Source organism: Rutilus rutilus (assembly GCF_951802725.1).
Source record: "Rutilus rutilus genome assembly, chromosome: 15".
Lineage (NCBI taxonomy): Eukaryota > Metazoa > Chordata > Actinopteri > Cypriniformes > Leuciscidae > Rutilus > Rutilus rutilus.
The window spans coordinates 12,161,689-12,186,348 of NC_140220.1; the positions used below are offsets into that span (position 1 = coordinate 12,161,689).

The following is a 24,660-nucleotide window of genomic DNA, read 5'->3' on the forward strand; positions in this document are numbered from 1 at the left end:
CATAAACAGGTTATATTTGAGAGAAGGCAATATGATGAACAATAAATCAAAAGACATTTCAACCATTAGCTCACTAAGTTACCGTGGATAAAGATTAAAGGGAATCTGCGTCAGCTCCCAAAAATGAAAATTCTGTCATAATTTACTCACCCTCAAGTTGTTCCAAACCTGTGTGAATTTCTTCAGCTAGAAGAAACAATTGATAGTAGCTATGGAAGTCAATGGCTACCGTCAACTGTTTGGTTACCCACATTCTTCAAAATATCTTCTCTTGTGTTCAGCAGAAGAAAGAAATTCACACAAGTTTGGAGCAACTTGATGGGGAGTAAATTATGACAGAATTTTCATTTTTGGGTGAACTATCCCTTTAATCGGAATCTCAGACGTTCTGAGCAAACAGGGACATCTAGTGGACAATAACAAATGTAAGGGACTCAGGGAAGACAAAAATAATAATCATATAAAACCAGAATAATATGGATGCTTTGTGCTTTGTCTGTCAACAAAAATGTATGACATTATTATTATAATTAAGACATAATTATTATTAATTAAAGACATAATAATAAATTAACTTTGTATTCATAACTTCAAGGCGTTCATGTTGCTATCACAACATGATCCAGTAGATGGACTCTAGCTGTTTTGTACAGTCTATTCTCCAGCTTCGTTTGATTCTTCATAAATTGGTCTCCTTCATGGCTGTCCTTCAAAAAGAGACATCGCTGGAACAGAATAATGCTTATTATACCAAATTCTCTCATTTCTTTATAGTGTTATTTATAATGATTTAAATATTTTTTGGTGCAATTTCACAGAGAATATTTTAAATCGTTGGTCTGGTTAACTTAAACATAAAAGCACAGTATATTATTTAATACTGGTATTGAAAGTACATTGGCTTACTTGGTGTGCTTCTATGGGATCTCTGTGATGCACGGAACCCCTCCTTACTCAGTCTGGGCACTGGAGGCCTTACAGGACCAGGACGTATCCCTGCATTCCATTGGGAGGTCTGGGAAAGTCTCTTTATGGAGTCCTTGTTAGCCGGAAGTGCTTGTAAATTGTGTGTTGCCCATTGCGGCCTGTTATGGGTTTGCTTTCCTGGTGCACTGAGATCCAAGGATAAAAACATCTGGGAAAATATACAAATAAAAGCCTTGTTTTCTCTTATATTTCTAATAAAACACATATAAATGATAGCATATAATATAATGCATACAACATAATGTCTGTTTTCTTCCCCTAGCAACACAGTGCCTTCTTCTGCCTCTGTGCAGCACATTTCCATGATATTCCACATATAGTCTGTTCAATATGCATGATGCCTCTTGGTTATGTAGTCTCTGGAGAATTATTTTCATGCTGCTGCTGATGATTTCTGTGCGCATCAACAGCACAGTCACATGACACTTATATTGGCTTACCAAAGATTTGGCCTTGCGCAGCTTGTATGTTGAGAAAGATGCTTTCGTTGTTTTTTCTTGTCTTGTTGTATTGGAAGTAGCACTTTTCCCCTTTTCCCCTCTGTAGCAATAAAGATGGCTTAGCATTTTCTGCTGTAATTGTAATATTTGTCAACATGCAGACAGCACATTTACAGATCACTAAAGTAGTGCAGCATACCTGTTAGTGGGTCACATGTAGTTTTGTGATATTATATTACCTAAGGACTCAACTCAAATATAGAACATACTGAATAAATATGTATTTATTTATTTAAAAGTTTGGGGTTGGTAAGACTTTATAATGTTTTGGAAATACAACTTTTATGCTCAATAATGCTGCATTTATTTAAACAAAAATATTGTACAAGATATTATTAAAATTTTAAAGAACTCTTTTATATTTTTAATATATTTTAAAATGTAATTTATTCCTGTGATGATGATGATGATAAAGCTGAGCTTTCAGCATAATTACTCCAGTTTTCATTATCACATGATCCTTTAGAAATCATTCTGATATGCTGATTTGATCCTCAAGAAACATTCCTTTTTATTATTAATGTTCAAAACAGTCGTTTCCACAAAAATATTAAGCAGCACAACTTTAAACATTAATAATAAGAAGAAATGTTTCTGGAGCATCAATGTAAAAGTCTTCACTGTCACTTATGATCAATTTAATGCATTCTTGCTAAATAAAAGTATGCATGTCTTAAAAAAAATCGTACTGATCCCAAACTCTTGAACGGTTGTGTATCTATGTGTGTGTGCAAAACAAAATAGGTTCACTCACGTTATTCTTGCATGTTCAACTGGGTCAAGGTTATCCAAGTAGTTAAAGCGTATTATATCGGTGGGATGCCTGTCTGAGTCTCTCCATGGAGGAAGGCCTTTGGCTGATTTCATCAAGTCATTCCCATCTTTACTTTTCCCATGCAGACCTGAGAGGACAGACTTGAACTCCCTGTGGCCGGTCACAGGATGTGACCCCGTGATCTCACTGCCAATTACTTTCACCTCAGGAATAATAAATTCTTCCTTCACAGGCATCTGGAATATGTGAGAGAACACAACAATTACATTTATTCCAGCATTTCTCAATGGATATTTCTCTCTTTCTCCACATTATCTCTTACCTTAGGCCTGCTAATATGAAGCTCTTGCACTGTCTCTATGTAATGCCTCTTCCATACACCTTGTTCAAATGGTGTTGGAGCAAAAGTTATGCACCAGCCTAGTTTTAGACATTTAGGCATCCACAGTTGGTCAAGCTCCACCAGGTTTTTCCAATGCCAGCTCACCTGTGAATGAAAATATTACAGTAATTAGATAATACACAGATGTCAAGCATAAAGTACAGTTCAAAAGTTTAGGCACAGTAAGATTTTGTTTGATAGAAAATAATAAATTCATTAAGCACGGATGCACTAAATTGCTCAAAAGTGAGAGCAAAGATATGTATAATGTTACAAATAAATATATTAAAATATATTGAAAATAGACAACAGATATTTTAATTTGTAATAATATTCAATTACAATACTTTTACAGTTTTAATGTATTTTTTGGTTAAATAAATGCATCCTTGGAGAGCATTAGAAACTTATTTCAAAAACATTAAAAAGTAACAGTAACACTTTAGTTTAGGGTCCAATTCTCACTATTAACTAGTTGCTTATTAAAATGCATATTACTAGGATATTGGCTGTTTCTTAGTACTTATTAAGCACATATGAATGCCTTATTCTGCATGACCATATTCTACATCCCCTTAATCCTACCCAATACCTAAACTACCTAAACAACTACCTTACTAACTATTATATGCAATAATTAGGAGTTTATTAAAGGCAAAAGTCATAGTTAATTGTGAGGATTGGACCCTAAACTAAAGTGTGACCAAATTTCTGTGGTGTATAGACACTGTAAGTGTAGAATACAGTTTTTTTTTCTTCTTCATTGCATTAAAACATTCATACAATGGACACAATACATACCTGAGCACATCTACAGAGGCTTCGGGGGTCTAGGAATGAAAATATATACAGGGATATGACCCTGGGAAGGACTCTAGTGAAGTCAAGGGCTTCCTCTGGTACCCAGCTGCACAACGTCTGTCTGAGATGTTTCAGCTGGTTAACAGAACATCTGGAGAAAAAATCTTGTAGCACCTGTTTCCGCTGGCTATCTGTCCACTTCTCAAACTGGGGCAAAGGGAAGAGGGATTGAGCATAGCTATATCAACTGAGCAAATTTCAAAAACAAGTAAGTGTAAATATTGCATTCCTTACCCACTTTCCAAGCAGATTTCTTCTCTCTTCAAAAACCTGCAATTGTTTTTATTACAGATTTTACCTTTGATATGAAATTGTGCAATATCAATGTTACCACAGCTAAACAAATAAAACCTGAAGTCAACATATTGAAACATAATGGCAAGCAGAAGATCATATGCTATAATATTTGACTGTTGCAGGTACATTAGCATTGGAGAGAGGATGATTTAGAGGTGTCCAGGTGCTCAATTTGGTCTGCATTTTTGAGCTGGGGGCTTGTGGCATCTTTCATTGAAGTTCAGACGTTTGAGATTCAGCTCCATTCAGTCATACCTGTGGAAACCTCAGTCATATTAGCAAGCGTGCTTTATCAGAATAACATTCCGATGTTAAGGCAAACAAATGTGCTGTGATTTTCACACCAGCAACAATAAAATGACCAAGACGTACAGTACATTACAGTAGCAAAGAAACCAAACCTACCATTTGAAGCAATGTCAACCCAAAATACTCATGATAGCTATTATAACGAAACCATTAAAGGTTAACTGATTCGATATTGATGGTTTTGCGCTTCCTGCTCGGTAAGTTTACCAGTCTCCATAGCAATCTCACTCCCTCTCACTCTGTCCCGCCTCTTTCCAAACACTGGAAATGTCCGATTCGCAAACGAATCGTTGTCGCCGGATCTTTTAAATGAATCAGTTCACAAAACCGACTGAAAAAAAATAAAAAAAGAGATATAAATTTAAACTGTACTTTCTATAATAGATAATTATCATGAAACCACCTTACATTTACTTTGGCGTTGTACTTTTTTTGTTAGACATTTAGACAAAATATTATATTCATAAATGTAAGTTTTATCATTATCAAAAAACAAAATTCTCAAAAATGTTATGATTTTATTCACTGAAGTAGGCTGTATGTAAACAGTATTAGAGACTGAATAAGAAAGCTGTCAAGACTAAAAATCGGTGAGATTAACAAAAAAAATATTTGTTATCTTTATACCCGAATGCACTTTCATTCTGATCTTTATGTTATTATCTCCCATGGCACCTTTTTCTTTTTTGTTGCTTTTTTATATATTTGCTTCTTTCTTTACTTTTTTTTTTTTTTTTTTAATCCAAGCAACATACATTTTGTACCTTGGATTCAAAAAATAAAAATAAAATAAAAAAGGATTTGGCTGATGGGAAGAAAATAAATTATTAGCCTAATAGCAAAAAAAAAATACAAATAAAATGTGAATATTTTATAGCATATATAGTTTACAACTTTTTTTGTATGAAAGCTTTCTCAACACGATGTGTGTTTATGAGTTGATTTTAATAAACAGCACTTACTGAAATATACAAACACTGAATTAATTTGAGTATTGTTTAATGTAAATGCAAATAAAATGTAGATTGGAAATTAAGTTATGTTTTATTAGCAGAATCGTGACTGCAACAAACTATTTGAAATGCATGAACGTACTATCAGCATTATTATTACTCCAAAAACGCAGATAAACAAACCGTTTAGAACGTAATAATATATCACGCCGCGACCACGCGATGACGTAATCACACAATGACGTAAAAGAATCAATGACACGTTCTGAACCGATTCTTCTAAATGAATTGCTCGAAAGAACCGAATCGTGAAAATGAATCGAACTTCCCACTACCAAACACACGCCCATCATTCCGGGCATCCACAAATCAGCAGCGCCAACTTCATTTCATTATAGTGCGGAGACTCTCCCCGCTCCCAACAGCCCCCAGGCCATTGCAACGATGATATCCGTGGATAAACCCAACTCATTCTCTTTTTGCCTGCTGAACGTGTTTTTTTCATGCTCAATCCAGTGACGTAAGTTCTAATATGCTTTTATATTGAGTGAGAGCAATATTCGTCGCGCGTCATCGACAAATGCGCGCGCCCGTATAAATCCGAAAAAACCTGCAGAAAGACACACAGGGCTCGTATTGTTAGAGACGCGGAGTGGGGTCCCCTCACGTGAATGGTTCACTTTCAACTCGAGAGGTAAGAAGGACTTTTTATCATAATCGAAATTAATTTGGCACAGGAACATGTTTTAGTAAAAAATAAGAATAATACACCTCAAGAGTAACGTTACACCAGACACATTTTGAAGGGAGTTTCATTATAGCGACGCTGCAACAAGATTCCCAATGGATAGGGTTATTGAAGAAATGGGCTATCAGTTGTTCGCCTTTATTTTCATTTTTGATGAAAAAACGACAGCAATAATATTAAAAATGTTTTGTTTTGTTTTTTAAAGGAAAAAAAAAATCATTAAATTATTTCAGCACAGGTCACTTGTGATAGTAAAATCCTGGTTCCTGGTAGCCTATAAGGTTGTGTGTGTGTGTGTTTGCAATGAGCGTTAAATGCGTTGAATTAAATTGAAATTAAATTAGTATACTAGAGGTGTCAGGCACAAACCAGCATCAAGAACATAATTAAAATAATTCAGCATTGTGTGTGTGTGTGTGTGTGTGTGTGTGTGTGTGTGTGTGTGTGTGTGTGTGTGTGTGTGAACCGTTTAGACGCAGTGTCTATTCCTGTGAGCATCACTTTGTGCTCTATATGTTGACAATTTTCTTTTGAAATCAACCATCTCCCCTTCTTTTATAACTACACAATATATATCCTAAAACTACATCAACAATAGTTTAACAGTTTTAAAGTTATTACATTACAATTAATTGTATAATTTTACAATAATATTTGTATATAAACCGTTTTATTTTATTTTGTTAATTGTTATTAATGGCTGCATTTAGAGTTGAAATAAATCATGAAACATAATTCAGTTCTGAACAGGTTCTGTGTTCTGTCCTATTGTTCCTGAGGTTATAATGTTCTAATTTCATTTACACTGAACACATAGTTACATTGAAGTTTCCCCTTAGGTAAGCATCTTTTATTTGCTGCCACTATAATATGGCAGTGCTTTTGATCATGCATTGTTCACTTTGAAATCATTTCCCACGCCTTGAGAGATCTCCAGAAGATTTTTCATGTTTGACTAAAGTGTCACCGCATTCATGAATAATTCATGTTAGCCTGTTCATTTCAAAATGTGACATTTGGTGCTCTTTCTCACACAGATGAAAATTTACCTCCGATAAATGCATGGCAACCTCAGTCATACCCACACCGGAATCATGGACATGCACTGAAAAACTATGGATCTGTCACAGCAAAATGGAGAAGCATATCCGTGCGATTTCAGTCTCGTGTCAACCAACAGATTATTAACGAAGGGATGACGGAGCTCAGATTTTCTTGATATAATCGCCCTTTGCCAGTCCCAGCGCAGACGGACATGCCATGGATCTCCTTTGGGTTCTATACTCCATGCTGACTGTATGTATGGCCATCAATTTGGAAGCTCCCGGCAGCCATAGCATGTTTACCTGTGAGCCTATCACATTAAGGATGTGCCAGGGCCTTTCCTACAATTCCACCTTCATGCCAAACCTTCTGAATCACTATGACCAGCAGACCGCTGCTCTCGCCATGGAGGTAAGCCACATGACACAGGCTGACTGTTTAAACAATGTCATCAAATTGCACTACATTAAACTACACTCTCAGAAAACCCCTAAAGGGTGTATATTAGTACCTAAATGGTACATATTAGTACCTAAATAGTAACATACCAGTACCTTTTGAAAGGGTACCGCCCGCCCCAGTGACAGCTTTTGTACCTTTTTTTTCTGAGAGTGTTGGACTAGTTCGAATCATCATGCTCTAATAACTGCGTGACCTCAACAGCAGTCATATAGATGTGGGTTGTGCTTATACATGTATGCATTCATATATAAATCTTTCCTGAATAGTGAGAGCAGAGAAATAATGAAAAACTTTTTTGAGTCATGAAAATATGCAGGGAAAACCCTTTGCCATGAATCTCTTTAATATGCTGTTTATCTTTATTTTCACTGCACGAAACAATGAATGCTAACTGTGAATGTTTAAGTGCATTGCTTCAAAACGTATGTTCTAACAGCGCCAAAGATTTGTCGTTTTCGATTTGACCCAGTTCTTTCTTGTGCCCTGCAGATAATTCAGATCACATTACAGAGACGTTTAAAGGGAAATTAATCTTTAATCTGTCCTACGGGGGCTGTTTGCTGTGTCTTTTTTTCTGAAGTATCGTGCTGTTTTAAACAATTTTTCTAGTCCTTTTTATGTTGCCGTGGCAAAATAAGCATCTTATAAGCATTTGTATAACAAGGTTGCTTTACAACGGCTTGCTAGTTGATGTTATGGGCAGTTAATGGTGCTTGGACGTGTTGTTTATTTTGATTGCTCTATAATCTTTGTATCTGCGGCCATAACGCCTGGATTGATTCAAGCCGACGGTTAATCCTCTTTTCCCGGGCCGCGGTTTTCAGCTGAGCCAAACTGAGAACAGCTGCATTAGCTTGTTACAGTGGCCAGAGTATCTGTTGGACACACACAGCGCTGTAAATGTTATCTAAAACCTGCTGTCCTCAGTCACAAGGTTTTAACTTATTCACTCCGGTCCTTCCTCAGTGTAACAGAGGGATGGGACAGAAAATGAAAAAGAAGAAGAAAGATAAGGAAAAATGAACGGATGGAGTTGAGCCGAGGCAACCCATCTGCTCTTCCTCATGTACATTTGTGTGGAAACGTGGAGTTATATAACCTTTTGCACTGCAGCCAGCGCAAACACACACAGAAAGCGATGATACTTTTTAAACCCACTGTTGCACAAAGGATTATATTCAAAAGCATTTGAATGATAATCACAATTCACATGTGACACTGTGCATAATATATTTATGTATTATCAAGCACTATGTAAAAATTTATATTTTATATATTTAAAAATATTAAAGATTTTTTACGATTTTTTTTTTGTATTGTTATTTTATAATTACAAGAATGAAAGGATTTTGTTCTTTAAATTAATATAAAATTAAATAACTTATTAGGTCAGAACGTTTTTGGCATGACTTCTGCATTTGAGGAGGTAAAATTTACAGAAAAAGAAAACCCACTGGAATGAATGGGATAGTTCACCCTAAAATGACAATTCTGTCATCGTTTCCTCAACCTGAAGTTGTTCCAAACCTGTATGAGTTGAGCTGCTGAACACAAAAAAATAGCCTATATTTTGAAGAATGTTGGTAACCAAACAGCTGATGGGCCCTATTGACTTAAATTGTATGGAAAAACAAATACTATGGAAGTCAGTGGGGCTCGTCGACTGTTTGGTTACCGACATTCTTCAAAATATCTTCTTTTGTGTTCAGCAGAAGAAAGAAATACAGGTTTGTAGCAACTTGAGGTTGAGTAAATGATGACAGAATTTACATTTTTGGGTGAACTATCCCTTTTAAGTCTTCTGAATATGCAGGATTTGGGTAAAGACTAGTTTTTTTTGTTTTTTTTTACAAACTGACATCAATGACTAGAAGGTGATGATAATAGCTAATTAACTAATCTCGAGTTAAAGGAAACCAGACTAAATCTTTCATTTCATCAGCCGCCAATCAATTATTTCTTTCTGGCTTCATAAGGAACAGATTAATCGTCCTTGCTTTCCGATTCAAAACCACTGTAGGACAGTGGCAACGTCTTGCTCTGAACTCTGGGTAACCTCATTTGTGAAGTGGGACAGTTGCCTACAGGGATGGTTTCTGAGATTGTTGTTGTTGTGTGCAGTAATAGCAGGAAGGTTCAGGGAGGATTTGAACTGATCATGCAAAGAAAATGCTGGGTAAAACTAATTTCAGCATTCCAGGTGCAGCAGTGATTGATATAGTTTGACATCTAGTTAATATAAACTTCCTCCCCCATTTGTCAGACATGCAAAGATACCTTGACCTTGTCCTCGTGTTGTTTTTACCATGTTGTGATCATTAAGGGCTTCCTGCAGTTGTAATGCAATCTGGCAACTCAAACCCAAATTATATCAGCTATACATTGCTTGGAAATTCTTAATTTTTTATAGATATTTATGAGGTGCTATGACTTTGGAGTTTGAAGTTATCTGAACATCACTCACATTTTCCTCAGAGATGTCATAGCTAAGACTGGTGACAGAAGCAAAAACATGCGTTCGATATGTACAATTATATCGCTTTGCATATAGTAAAGGGTTCAACATGATTGTTCATTCTATAAATGAGGAAAATATATGTTAGCCTGTATCCTTTATGCACATTTATTAATGCATAAGCATTAGGACAATCTTTATTGGAATGGCAGGGTTGACCATTATTCCCCATCCATATCTCCGTCTTTGTCCTCTTTCCTCTTTTCTCTGTCTGTTTCTCTCCACTCCCTCCTCTCTTCTCTTCATCCCTCCCCCCACGCAAGGTACTGCGGTTGCTGGGGAAACGGATCCCAATTGTATTGCAACAAAAGAGCAGGCTTTCTCTCTCAGGAGGTGGTCGTCACTCGCACTCTGACCTCTCTCCATTACACCCCTCCCTTAAACCGGCCGTTTATGCATCGCTGGTTACCATGGTAGTGCTGTTGAATTCACTGCCTTAAATAGTGACCAGTAGAAAAGGGAAAACCAGTCAGAAGGGAATAATGTAATTGGTAATGTGGTGTTAGAATATATCTTGAAATCTCGCTATGAGGACGAGACCTAATCTTCCTTATCGATGAGCAAGTGGAGGTTCACAGAGAAAGGCATATGCACTCTGGAATTATGGGTAGAGGGAGGAACAAGTGTATTTACTTGTGAATGGACACAGTTTAAAATGGTCAGGTTAGGTGACTTCTAGATTTCTTCTGTTTGCCTTCTTGTTTTACTCAGATCTAAGAATAAGTCAGTGAAAGACACACTATATCAGCCAGTATTTCAGATATTTTATTTTATTTACCCAGCAAGCAATTTTGCGTTTAAAATAGCCGTCCAAACACAGCCAAGACGTCTAGGCTAAAACAAGGCAAAGTTTGGGCTGTCAGTGAAAATTTTATAGATGTCTAAACCATAGCCAAAAATAGACCAGTCATCAATTAGATAACAAAGAAATGAAATGAGTGAAGAAATGAAATCAGACACCTTGTAATCACTGTTTAGTTTGCTTACATGATGGAATATCATACATATCGCAAGTTATTTTGGCAAAAACGACATGATGTAACCAAATTCAAGGTTATTTTGTCTAGAAGTGTGTTACTCATAGCCGGACTATATCGGGTCTATAGTTAACCTAGTCGGTGAAATGACGGCTATTGCTTGCTGGGATATTGTCATTGTCATCACCACTTAATCTTTTACTTTTTTCAAATGTTTTTATAATATTATTGCAGTACTTTAATTCATGCTTAGAATTTAAAATGATTGATTTTATTGGTAGTGTATTTCCTTTTATTTATTTTTATGTTTCAATATTGCCCATTTTTAACATAAAATAATAAAAAATTGCTGTATCCCTAATTGTTACACAAGTGTGTCTTGGAGTGCTAAAAGAATTTGCTATTTTCAAAAATAGAGAAAGCTATTTGAATTGCATTGAGGAGGGTATAAATTAAATGCATTTGAATAAATGAGTCCTTCATTAAAGGCAAACCGTAAAACACACACAGCAGCTCCAAACACGCGGCGGCTGCATTGAGCGTCAACTTGCTAATCTGCGTTTCCGACAATAGTGATGCTCCAAATATGTAAAACGCACAGATCCAGCCATTTTACAAAAGACCTGACCATGTTGCTTCTAGGGATTATGGTTTCAAATCTCTGGTTATATGGCATGCCTCCACATCTCCCATACAGCTTATATAGCATGTCATCTGTATGAACCATCATGTGTAATGCTTTGCATCACATGCTCTCTGTCCAAACAAGAAGCAGCAATCATTGTGCCTCTTCTGCGTTCTGCGTGTGTGTGTACATATCCCTAAATAACTTTCCGTAAGGCTCTTAAGAAACACAAAGGCACTGGAATAGACATTAATATGTAGAAAGTGTATGTTTGCCCTTAGGATAACAGTGGGCAAGATGCACACACGTGAGTTCATCAGATCATACCATTGCATGTAATGTGGAGTGACAGCAATGATGAGATAATGTGTTTCACCAGATCAGCAAATAATAGCACTTGCTTTATTTTTATCTTGCCTAAAAGCTAGAGTATGTCCACTCAATTGAGCTCAGAATGGTGTAAGACATGTCATAAAACCTTTTGTACCCGATTGCAGCCGCAGATGCCGGTAATGGTAAATCACGGAGCGCGAAGTTCATATTTTCTCAGTAATAAAACTCAATCACATTAAGGTTTTATGTCAGCTTTACTTTTACTTTTATATTTAAATGATCTTTATACACAAAAGTTCATTTGACCAGCACATTTTTGGAAACTACGTGATGAAAACAAGCTTCTTTTTTTTTTACGCGGGCTCTTTCTCGTGTCATGTTGGTGGCACATCTCAATGGTATATGCTGCGTTAAATATGGATTAGGTGCGTGGAAATGATTGCTGGATTTAGATGCTTTGTGTCAAAATGGGCAAGCATAATATCCATCCTAATCCCTTTTTACAGACATTTTGGGTGGTAGCCTAGTGTGCTGGCTGTGACTGAAGGCTTTCATTATGGATATGTATTATACATTCAGTACATCATAAATGTGTTGGACTGTTGCAATAGACTGTTTTTTTTTTTTGTTTTTTTTTTGCAATAGTGTATAATGGCAACACTGTTGTTTGTGTTAGCTTGGGTGATTTTCTCCATATTAAGTGAAAAATCGGTGGTTTATAAAGATAATGAAAGTCATCATGGCATGTAATTTGTAACAAATAGCATTTTTAATAGCCAAAAATGTTTAAATAATAATAATGTAAATTCATTATTATTTTTTATAATAATTAAGTTATTATAGCATTTTAATAGCCAACCCCTAGGAGCAATATTATTTTATTTTATTATTATTTTATAGTAATTAATTGGTGTTTGTTGTTGTTGGTGTTTTGTTATTTTATTTATATATATATATATAGTACTATATAGTAAGTGGGTAAATTATTAGCTTTTTTAACAACCAAACACTAGAAGTTATATTTCTGTATATTATAATTATGTACACTATTATAGGATTTTTAATAACCAACCCCTAATAGCAATATTATTATTATTTTTTATAGTAATTAATTGTTTTTTTATATGCATCTTTTTGTATAGAAATGATGTATTTCTTCTTACCATTAGTAATTGCAGAAAAATGAAATGTATAGCACTGTAAATGTAAAGCCTGTTCATGTTGGCTGTGAATGATTGTAAGTTTTGGTCCTTTTTTTCAACACAAGGGGTGTCAGAACCCCCACCCTTCCATCACAAAAGCCCTTACTCTGCAGGGGTGGAGGCATTATTGTCTCTCTGTCTGGTCCTGGGTGGAGTCTTTCTCCTTCTCCCCTGTGGGATTTGCATATTTATGTCCGGCCCCGAAGCTGGTACTACTCCCAGAATGCCTCATGGTGTAAGTGGGCCTCAGCAATAAACAGCATGTCTCCCCGCCCCAAACAAAGGCGTCCTCAGAGAGATGAGGGAAGTACGTGACTGTGCTAGAACTACAGATCAAATTTTATTCTCATTTAACATAAGGGTGACTAAGTGACTGTTCGGTGTGGGTCATAGACGTGGCCTGGTGGATATTGTGCTGTTGAGTGGTTAAGATTCTCCAAATGATTTCAAGATGACTGGAAATGCTTTGTCAGTGTTACAGTAATTAAGTAATTAGGTTTGTTTTTAGCAGTTATTAGATGGAGGCCAATAAAATATCAGAATGTATTTTGTTCAGTGTTTATTTTTAGCATTAAAACTACGGTTATGACTATGTATCAAGACAAACAGTATTGCAACTGTCATTGCTTGGCTTTTATTTGGAAATTTATTGGGACATTTGGTCACCCTATTTAACATATTGGACATGGGTCACGCAGGATAAAAAACAATAGTTTTATCAAGAAACCATGAAACCCAAAATTAGAGTTTTGTTTATTTATTTATAAATATTTAAAATAAATTAAAAAATTACTATTAATATTATTATTAACTTTCCATATTTTTCTTGTCTGTCCATACAGCCCTTTCATCCTATGGTGAACTTGGAGTGCTCTACTGAAATACGCCCATTCCTGTGTGCCCTTTACGCACCCGTGTGCACAGAGTACGGCCGTGTGACCCTGCCATGTCGGGACCTGTGCCAGCGTGCCAAGAGCGATTGCTACAAGCTCATGGACATGTTTGGGGTCAGCTGGCCGGATGAGATGGAGTGTAGCAGGTACAGGATCACTTTTATTAAGACGTCTTTATGATATGATATCATATTCTGAAATGACACTCTTGTCTCTTTTCAGGTTTCCAGAATGTGACGAGTCTTACCCCAGAGCGATAGACCTGCTCCCGCGCAGTGACGGCACGGAGGAATCTCCCTCGCCGGTTCAGCGGGACTATGGCTTCTGGTGCCCACGAGAGCTGAAGATCGAGCCTGACATGGGCTACTCATTCATGGGCGTCCGCGACTGCTCACCTCCCTGCCCCAACATGTACTTCCGCAAAGACGAGCTCATTTTCGCACGCTATTTCATCGGCGTCATTTCCATTGTGTGCCTGTCGGCGACACTCTTCACCTTCCTGACCTTTCTCATTGATGTCGGGCGCTTCCGCTACCCCGAACGGCCCATCATCTTCTACGCGGTCTGCTACATGATGGTGTCCCTGGTCTTCTTTCTGGGCTTCCTGCTGGAGGAGCGCGTGTCGTGCAACTCAGCGAGCCCGGGGCGTTTCCGCGCCTCCACCGTCACCCAGGGCTCCCACAACAAGGCCTGCACGCTGCTCTTCATGACACTCTACTTCTTCACCATGGCAGGAAGCGTTTGGTGGGTCATTCTCACCATCACCTGGTTCCTGGCGGCTGTTCCCAAATGGGGAAGTGAGGCCATCGAGAAGAAGGCTTTGCTGTTCCACGCGGTGGCCTGGGGCGTCCCGGGAGCCCTCACCATCACCCTCATGGCCATGAACAAAATCGAGGGTGACAGCATGAGCGGCGTTTGTTTCGTGGGGCTCTACGACCTCATGGCCTTGCGCTGGTTCCTCTTGGTGCCTCTCGCACTGGATGTGGTCGTTGGTGTGGTGCTGCTGTTAGCCGGTGTCGCGGCGCTAAATAGGGTCCGAATGGAAATCCCCCTAGAGAAGGAGAACCAGGACAAACTGGTGAAGTTCATGATCCGGATCGCCGTGTTTTCTGTCCTGTATCTGGTGCCACTGCTGACTGTCATTGGATGCTATCTGTACGAGCAGAGCCACAGATCCGTGTGGGAGACCACCTGGGTACAGGAGCGCTGCAGAGAGTACCACATCCCCTGCCCCTTTCAGGTAACAATCACTTGTTTATGAAATACTTGCATTACCGTCTTCAAGGCTGCATTTATTTAAACACAAATACAGTAAAAACAGTAATATTGTGAAACATTATTACAATTTAAAATAACGGTTTTCTAATTCAATACATTTTAAAATGTAATGTATTCCTGTGATGATAAAGCTGAATTTTTAGCAGCCATTACTCCAGTCTTCAGTGTCACATGATCCTTCAGAAATCATTCTAATATGCTGATTTAGTTTTCCAAAAAAAAAGTATTATTATCAATCTTGAAAATAAAATGTTGTGGCAACTGTAAGACTTTTTTTCAGGATTCTTTGATGAATAAAAAGCTCAAAAGAACCGGATTTATTTGAAATATACGTTTTTTTTGTAACAAAGTAAAGGCCTTTACTGTCAATTTTGATCAATTGAATTCGTCCTTGCTGAAAAACGATTAATTTCTTTCAAAACTAAAATTGCACTGACCCCAGACTTTTTAACTGTACTGTATATTCATAGTCAAAAGTTAATGCAAGTTAAAAGTCTTAAAGGGTTGAATATGCATTTATTCTGTATATAATCATTTTTATGTGAACTTTGTACAGAATTACTAGGAAAAAACAAGCATTAAAAATTGACCTCAAGTGAATTTGTACTACTGTGCTTGTTGTGAATAATTGAAGGCCTCCAGCCAACTCTGTCTTCACTCTGTATTAGAAAATGTTTTAGTCTGTAAAATATTGACTGTTGTGACTAGGTGGCCTTAAATGATGATGATCTCACATCAAGAGATACAATTTCAATCTGTAAATTTAAATGGAAGTATTTAACATAAAAATATGGCACAGTCTTTTCTTTATATGTCTAGAAAAAATGCCCTCATAATAGCTTTTGACACTGTGTTCATCAGACATTTACAGCTGCATATCTCAGTTGATCATACAGCCGCAGCTGCACTGAATATATCTCATGTCTAACATGATGCAAACCAACTGAAGCAGAACTGAAAACCAAAAGACTGTCATGAAAAGTTTCAGCTTCACCAAAATCTAAGTAATAATGTTTATCCGTGTGTGTGTGTGTGTGTGTATGCCTGAGGCAGCGTGCGATTGTGGGATTGTTTTTAATGAGAGAGAAAGAGAAAAGGACTGTCATGTGTCATATTATATCTGTAACAGTACTTCATGAAGTGTATTGCTATAAATAGCAGATCTCTAGTTGCACTACAGTGATGTCATCATATAGTGGCCACACAAAGTATTTGGACACACTAAAAATGTATAAATCTTTATATAATATTATATAACAAAATACCAAACCAGATGGGATATTTTAAAGAAAGAAAGAAAGCACAAGCCGCTATATAAGCAAACAACATTTGTTAGGTTTCATTTGATTAAACTATAAAAAATATTGTTCAAAATAAAGACAAAAGTATTGTTACATTTAGTCAAAATAGTGAAATGTCTAGATCTAGAATCATTTTTTAAGATATAAGTTATGCAATGAAATTAATTTTTAAGTATGACTTAAATTGACTGTATCATTAGGTGTTTTCCTATGACTTTAAATGAGATATAAATAAAATATGTAACAGTAATGTATTTGAATGTAAAGCAGAGCAGAAGAAATGCTCCATCCAGAGCACAAAGAGACATTTGTGTTGGCTGTAGTTGTGTTTATGCCTTTGGCAATTGTGCAGTGAGCTGAGATAAAGCACTTCCCATCCACACAATCGCACACGCACAACCCAGGGCTAAACTGACATCCAGAAATACACTCACGCACACACTGCATGAGGTTATGAGCAAACACCGAGATCCGCAAGGGAAGAATGTTCTGATCACAAATCAAATTCTTATGTTGCATACTAAGCAAATGTGTGAAAATGAATCTTCACAGGTGGAACAGACAAGCAGGCCAGACATCGCCTTGTTCCTCATCAAGTACCTGATGATGCTGGTGGTGGGCATCCCCTCCGTGTTTTGGGTCGGCAGTAAGAAGACCTGCTTCGAGTGGGCCAGTTTCTTCAACGGGCATCGCAAAAAAGAGTGAGTCTCATGAAATGCTTGGTAGATTTCTAACATTATTGTTTAGGCCTACAGTGTAATGCACATATTTTGTGTGAGCTAAAGGTCATGGGTTTGATTTCCAAGAAACACAAACTGATAATGGCCTAAAAAAGACTAATTTGTTTATTTATTTAGTCTAAATACACTACCATTCAAATGTTTTTCTTTTGGAATGCATTAAATTGATCAAAAGTGACAGTAAAGACATTTCATAATGTTAAAAAAAGATTTCTATTTCAAATAAATGCTGTTCTTTTGAACTTTCTATTCATCAAAGGATCCTGAACAAAAACATGTTATGGTTCCCACAAAAATATTAACTGTATACAAGATTGAGAATAATAAGAAATGTTTATTGGTAGCAAATCAGCATATTAGAATAATTTCTGAAGGATCATGAGGATCATGCTGAGATCTGGAGTAATGATGCTGAAAATTCAGCTTTATCATAAGATTATTATTATTTTATATTTATTTATACATTTACATTTCAATTACATATTCAAATAGAAAGATTATAATATAGAATTACAATATTTATTGTAATTTAAAATTACAATATTTAAAATTGTAATAATATTTCACAATATTAATGTTTTTACTGTATTTTTTATCAAATAAATGCAGCCTTGGTATAAGACTTTTGAACGGCAGTCATACATAGGAATACATAGGAATTATCATACATAGGAATCATAACATTATATTGTACAGTATAAAAAATGATTTGCTAAAGATAATCTAAATAAAAAAATAGAGGAAATGAGCATGAACAATTGAGTATCCAAAATCTCTAGTATCATCCAATAACAGAAATGGTACAGATATATTGTGCGTCTGTCATATGCTTCAATGTAAAGTCAATGGAAGACAAATAACAGCCACAGGAAGTAATTCAGTCAGTATACATTTTGATAAATTTCTTCCATTTGTGTATGCAATACGGATATTTAATGAAGGACAGGAAGTAGTTCAGTAAGTGTGTACTGTCTCATAGGGGTTAGTGTTAAGGTTTGCTCTCTACACACCCCTGTCCCTTATATCAGGGCATTAACCTCCTCACCCTCCCCTTGTCCCACTCCCCCCCCCTCCCTCATTCATTTCCCCTCCGCCTTCCCCCTCTCTCTTCCTTCACTCCTCTGTCACTCGCTCCCCTCTTTGCCGCCCCCCCCCTCAGCAGAGCAGTGCACGAGAGCAGGCAGGTGCTGCAGGAGCCCGACTTCACCCAGCTCCTCCTCCGGGACGCCAACACTCCAGTGGTGAGGAAGTCTAGAGGCACGTCCACGCAGGGCACCTCCACTCACGCCTCCTCCACACACCTGGCCATGCTGGACGAGCCGCCCAGCGCCAGCACCAGCCGCGCCAGCAGCTTCCACGGCAGCCTGCACCGCTCACGAGACGGAAGGTGATCGTTCACACTCAAATCATCACGAATCTTTAGCACATTTTGCAAATGTGTGGAATTCCAATTAGTCACTGTTTAATAGACTTGCATAGAAACACAAATAATAAGCACAATCGATTGTGGAGGAGCGGAGTATAATGATTGGAGAAATCCGGCATACATCACCATTTTCATCTGAAGATCGAGTTGTGGTATTTTGATTAAACATTACAAGAATGAAAAATGAAACACTACTGGTCAAAAGTTTTTAATAATTCTGTGTTTTTTTTAAGTTTTTGAAAGAAATGCTCACCAAGGCTGCATTTATTTGATCAAAGATACACTAAAAACAGTAATATTGTGAAATATTATTACAATTTAAAAGGACTATCTTCTATTTTAATATATTTTAAAACGGATTTTATTCCTGTGATGGTAAAGCTGAATTTTCAGCTTCATTACTCCAGTCTTGAATGTCACATAATCCTCCAGAAATCATTCCAATATGCTGATTTGCTTTTCAGTTATTGGTGCTAATAGTTATTATTATTAATGGTGAAATGTTTTTGACTTTGATAATAAGAAGAAATGTTTCTTGAGCAGCATATTAGAATATTTTCTTAAGGATCATGTGACACTAAAGACTGGAGGAATGATGCTGAAAATTCAGCTTTGCCATCACAGGAATAAATTACATTTTGAAATATATTAAAATAGAAGATAGTCATTTTAAATTGTAATAATATTATTACTGGTTTTACTGTATTTTTGATCAAATAAATGCTGCCTTGGTGAGCATAAGAGACTTATTTCAAAATATCATGGATGAATCATTCAAAATAGGACCTATACAAATAGATGGAGTTCTACTAAACCTACTAAATTCAGCAACTGTCCCAGGATAATAGAGCCCCCATTGGGCATAGCTGGACGAAACCTACAGCTGCCTTCCAGATCAAAGATCTAAACATAACTGAATCTCATTCTGTTTCCCATATTCAGGTACACAGCTTGCAGTTATCGTGGTGTGGAGGAACGTGTCCCTCAGGGAAGCACCCTGCGCCTTAATGATCCGCTCCAGCACTGCGCCCTCAACCGCCTCGACAGCCAATCACGGCACGGAAGCCTGCAGCGCCTGGAGAGCCAATCACGGCACAGCAGCGTGCGGGATCTCAGCATCACTGCGCAGGCCATCCAAAGCAGCCCTGGCAACGGCATTCACCGCGTCGTAGAGGAGGACGCGACCAAGGCCTGAACTTTAACGTGCCGACCAAATGAGTAAAGAGAACATGGACTCTTCTGGTGAAAACTCCTCACGATGGATCGCACAAATATGAGAGCATTCAAACTACAAAGTGCGACTATGTGCGTTCCCTGGGAATTGAACTCACAACCTTGCCGTTGTTAGCGCTTTGCGCTGCTAGTTGAGCTACATGGAACGAAATGAACTATCAAATAAGATCAGGTGATCAGGATGCCAAACACTTGAAATTGTGCAAAAATGACATACACTACCGTTAAAAAGTTTGCGGTCAGTACGTTTTTTTATTCTTAAAGAAATTAAAGCTTTTATTCAGCACGGATGCATTAAATTGATCAAAAGAGACAGTAAAGGCATTTATAATGTTACAAAAGATTTCTGTTTCAAATAAATGCGGTTCTCTTGAACTTTCTACGCGTCAAAGAATCCTGAAAAGGTTTCTTTAGAACCAAATCAGCATATTAGAATGATTTCTGAAGGATCATGTGACACTGAAATATTCTGAATAATTTGAAGAATAAATTACATTTTAAAATATAAGAAAATCTCAACATTTCTATTTACTGTATTTTTGATCAAATAAAAGCAGTCTTGGTGAGAATTAGAGACTTCTTTCAAAATCATTAGAAAATCTTACAGACCAAACTGAACGGTAGTGTATGTATGTTCTGTTAGCTTTTCTCAAGTAAAATCTGTGTGGAACCTCTCGGTTCCTACATAAACAGGGTCAAACGTAAGGGCTTTTGATACATCATCATTCTGTGATGTGTTGAGGCGCTTGCTGTTTTATACTCCCATGATTTGAGTATTTGATTTGTTTCACTACAGATGCAGTTTTGAATGTTTCTTCCCATTGTTTGTTGCACTTTTGACCTTTTTGTAGAACAGAACTAGTGATGGATACTGATCCTGCACATTTGGGTCGAATTTCAAAGGACAGTTCACCCAAAAATGAAAATTCTGTTGTCATTTTAACTCACCCTTTTGACTTTATTTTCCTGTGGAAGACAAAAGGAAAAGTAAAGCAGAACGTCCAAGCTTCTCTTTTCCATACAGTGATAGTAAATCGTGACGAGTGGTTGTAAAACTCCCAAAATAACAAAAAGCCCCATTAAAAAAAACATAAACGACCCAAGTGCATTACATTTGTGGGAGGGGAATTTTTGAGTGGGAGTGGGGGTGGGGGTGGGGGTGGGGTCATTACTTCTCATGTTTCCCTTAGCTGAGGAAACTGACAACATTTTCATTTTTGTGTGAAATATCCCTTTAAAGGAGAACTTGGTAACTTTTTTAACTTAATAAAACTGTCTAGAAATCATTTGGATGGTTAAACAACCTGTTCTAGTGATATTGGTGACTTTCCCCGCTCCCCCCAGCGTTCCCAGGCGGAAAACCAACCTTGCAACTTTGGGACTACCGTCCCGGCAAGATAGAAATTGGAAGTCTCGTGAGAAGCGAGAACAAGAACGAGAACGAGCGCGAAACACGAATTGCTTTACGGCAATTCAACATAAACACACGCACATGTATAATGATTACCCACCTCGGTAGACATAGCTCCACACGATACAGTTGGCTTGCTCCGATCAAAACAAACGCACATGAGCAGCGGTAGAGAGGGGGAGGAGGCCGCCGCAAGTGAGTTTCTTACGACAGTGTTGTTATATATAAGCACCCCCACAGCTATAGGGGGAGCTCGTGGGGAAAACATGCGACAACAAAAGGGAAAATCAGCGAAGAAGTGACTAGAGTTCGCTAGAGTTGCCGAGTTCAGCTTTAAGTGTGAAGAGCTGAGTAAAAAAAAAAAAAACATTTTAGAATAGATATTGTAGGATTTTTTCGATTGGAAATTGGCATATACTTTACAACCAAGCTCTTCTCTGAGTTTTAGCACTGATAATTAGTCGAGTCATTTACCGAAAACTGTGAAAATCTTTTTTTTTTATAAACATGTTTTATGTGCATACGTACAAAATAAAACATCACCAGTCTTAACACATTCTGATCCATGTGTGTCATTTCCCTCCGTTTATTGAATACATCAGCGTCAGGTTAATATAGTAACGTCTCCATATATGCATAGTGGCCAGTTTATCCAGTCTTTGATTGACCTTTCACCTTAAATACATCTGTGCAAAACGATTCCTCATTGCTTGAAGTGATATCCACCTTTTTCAAGTGAGTTAGAAACAATACAACCATGAAACATATGGAATGGACATTTATGACATGCAAAACTGTACAAATTATTATAAAGCAATATCCTAAGAAAAAAAAGAAACCACCGAGATGAGAATGAGCTCGTATAAACGTGTGTGTAAGAGGTTACGGAAATGCAGGTTTCCATCCAAACGTCTGCTTTCCTTTGCTGTTACTTACTACTGGAATGATACTGCAAAACCGAGAACCAATTTATTGTAAACCTTTTAACAAATTATCCAATTCAGTGAGTTTCCCCATTTGTGGAATGAACAGATGTGAACCTGGTGCAGAAATCAAGACGTGAGGACCTAACAGAAGCCTGCATGAGGCACCAAATTAAATCAACTACAAACAGAATAAGGAACAAAGTGAAGCCTGTGTTGCTCATTAGACATGCGATTTCTGAGTTTTAAACAATTCTCTTTTCTTTTCTTTTTTTGGATGGAATAAATGTCCTTGGAACTGCAACAGCAGCCATTTGAAAACTACATAAATGACAATTACATACTGGTTTTGTGGGAGCAGATTATTGTAATATAGTTTAATGGTAAAGTCTAACCTTACATTTAATAGCAGCGGTGAATGTTTTAACACTTAACGGGATATAATTACTGTTATCCATGAAAACCAGTTTTTCCAGGGTAGAAAGTTCCAAACTATGTGTGTGAAGCAATGTGTGTTGACTATTTCCCATACCGTAACCATGAAAGCATCCAGAAACGAAACGAAGCGGCTTTTGTCTGTCTGCAAATCTCAAATTACATGTTGGACAAGTTCAACAATTTGGACCTAATAGTTCCAGACTGCAGAAATATGATATTTGTACAGTTTCGGTCTATGCGTGTATTGCCATCTGATAAAGCAGAAGTGAAGCCGGCGGACATTATGCAGGTTTTTTTTTTTTTAAAGCACACTTGTCTCACAAAAATCTTCAACGAAATAAAAATACACAAGGCAGTATTGTCTCACAAAACAAAATAAAAATCTAAAAGAACCGACGCAACTGTTTTTTTTAAATGGTCTTGGCGCGAGTATATTAAAATAATTCTTTAAAAATAAAAGCAGTGAGATTTTTTTTTCCACATAGTTTATCTCTTCAATATTTCCTTATTATATATTATACTATACTTTTAACCTATGTACATTACTGTGATGTGTTTTCACAGGTCATGTTGTTTCACGGAAGGTTCGGATTACGCGGAGACTGGCGATAATGACGGTGACAGATCCCAAGATGTCATCATGTCAGAAAGCCTCTATAAATTCCTACAAATATAGGACAGGAAGCAATAGATGAGGTCGCCTGATATTCCATTAGCTGAAGTAACAAACAAATCACTACACACATCACTTTTAAAAGCAAATAAAAAATATACATCATTGCAATTTTTTCCTGGTAAATTAGTGGGATTCTATAATGGAATCATCATTCCCGTACGGTCCACAGCTGAGGAGCAGAGTGAGGGACGTGACGGTATTTTCCACCTTGAAATGGCTAAATGATAAATAAATAAAAGTTCACCCCTAACCCGGTCTATGTACAAATGCCAGTAGCAATTCAATCCAGACCTAGTAGCCTCCACTTTTTCCTCCAATCAGCTTCGCGGGGTCGTCGCTCAAACATCCACGCATACATACAAACGCTCACGTGTTGGTGTGGTTTTTCCTTTGTATGTTCCCCAGTGGTGATCCTTTATGCAAATTAGGTGTAGGGGCCTGTAGTGCCTGGGTGCGACTGTATGGGAGGGGGGCGGAGCACTGTTACAGGCAGACTCAGAGTTTGTTGTGGTTGGTTCACCGTTGAGTCCATCATGTGTCCCACCCTGTGCGGTCTGTGCTCTCCAGTGAGAGGGACTTTGTCTTGTGTGGGGAGGCGGGGCTTGGCGGGCTGCTGAAGTTAGAGCTGTTGGAGGCAGTGGAGTGCCGGGGCGAATCAGAGTCCTGAAAAACAAAAACAAACCAAAATATTGTAAAAACAGTGACACCACCTACAGAATATATTGATCAAGAGCGTCTCCACTATAATAATCTAATCTTACCCCCGGTTTCACAGACAAGGCTTAAGCTACTCCCAGACTAAAATGCACGTTTGAGCTGGTTTAACTGAAATTAACTTGCACTGACATATCTTAAAATATGCCATTGTTTTGTATGGAAGCCTGTTTCCACCACATAATAAAAAATAAAAAAGGCGACTTTTGATCTCACAATTCTGACTTTTGTTCTCACAATTGCATGATATAGTCACAATCGCGTTACAAAGTCAGAATTGTGAGATATAAACTCATAATTCTGAGGAAAAAAGTATTTTTTCCTTAGAATTGGACTTTATAATTGTGAGTTTATATCTCACAATTCTGAGAAAAGATGTCAGAATTGCGAGATGTAAATGAATGTAATAAGTTATAAGTTAATGTCACAGGGAACGAGTACTATCCTTTGCGATATAAGTGTGTGTGTGTGTGTGTGTGTATACGTGTATATATATATATATATATATATATATATATATATATATAAAGTATATGACATGTATACGCATGTATAATTTGTATGCATTCTTATCAAGTTCATTTTACTCATTTAATTTATTTTTCTCTTTCCTCACGTTTATGTATTCATACGTTTACATGTCTTTATTTACGTATT

At 37.3% G+C, this 24,660-nt stretch overlaps 3 protein-coding genes across 11 annotated transcripts in view; 1 reads left to right on the top strand and 2 right to left on the bottom strand.

The window, feature by feature from the left end:
- Window positions 1-325: 325 nt before the first annotated feature.
- fbxo16 (F-box protein 16) lies at window positions 326-4,483 on the bottom strand. Its single transcript, XM_084433290.1, has 9 exons — window positions 4,208-4,483; window positions 3,929-4,057; window positions 3,740-3,775; window positions 3,446-3,652; window positions 2,585-2,749; window positions 2,242-2,498; window positions 1,428-1,527; window positions 907-1,135; window positions 326-725 (listed from the first exon to the last, which is right to left on the bottom strand). Exons 2-9 carry the CDS (start codon window positions 4,007-4,009, stop codon window positions 697-699), a joined length of 1,104 nt encoding a protein of 367 aa, XP_084289416.1. The 5' UTR covers window positions 4,010-4,057; window positions 4,208-4,483; the 3' UTR covers window positions 326-696.
- Window positions 4,484-5,332: 849 nt separating this feature from the next.
- On the top strand, window positions 5,333-19,875 carry fzd3a (frizzled class receptor 3a). Of its 3 annotated transcripts, none has more exons than XM_084432241.1 (7): window positions 5,333-5,758; window positions 6,850-7,267; window positions 13,813-14,009; window positions 14,086-15,103; window positions 16,995-17,143; window positions 18,342-18,569; window positions 19,551-19,875. In XM_084432241.1, the coding sequence occupies exons 2-7, from the start codon at window positions 7,073-7,075 to the stop codon at window positions 19,801-19,803; spliced, it is 2,040 nt and encodes a 679-aa protein (XP_084288367.1). In that variant the 5' UTR covers window positions 5,333-5,758; window positions 6,850-7,072; the 3' UTR covers window positions 19,804-19,875. The 3 variants fall into 3 exon arrangements, with proteins under 3 accessions (XP_084288367.1, XP_084288369.1, XP_084288368.1); XM_084432243.1 differs by having other exon boundaries at window positions 18,345-18,569; XM_084432242.1 differs by having other exon boundaries at window positions 5,333-5,584.
- Window positions 19,876-21,814: 1,939 nt separating this feature from the next.
- Window positions 21,815-24,660, bottom strand: part of cdc42bpab (CDC42 binding protein kinase alpha (DMPK-like) b) — a 62,732-nt gene continuing 59,886 nt past the window's right edge. For all 7 annotated transcript variants that reach the window (XM_084432239.1, XM_084432235.1, XM_084432238.1 and 4 more), the window contains one exon: window positions 21,815-23,952. In XM_084432239.1, the coding sequence (XP_084288365.1) occupies window positions 23,821-23,952 (132 nt within the window). In that variant the 3' untranslated portion in view covers window positions 21,815-23,820. The remainder of the gene's footprint in view (window positions 23,953-24,660) is intronic.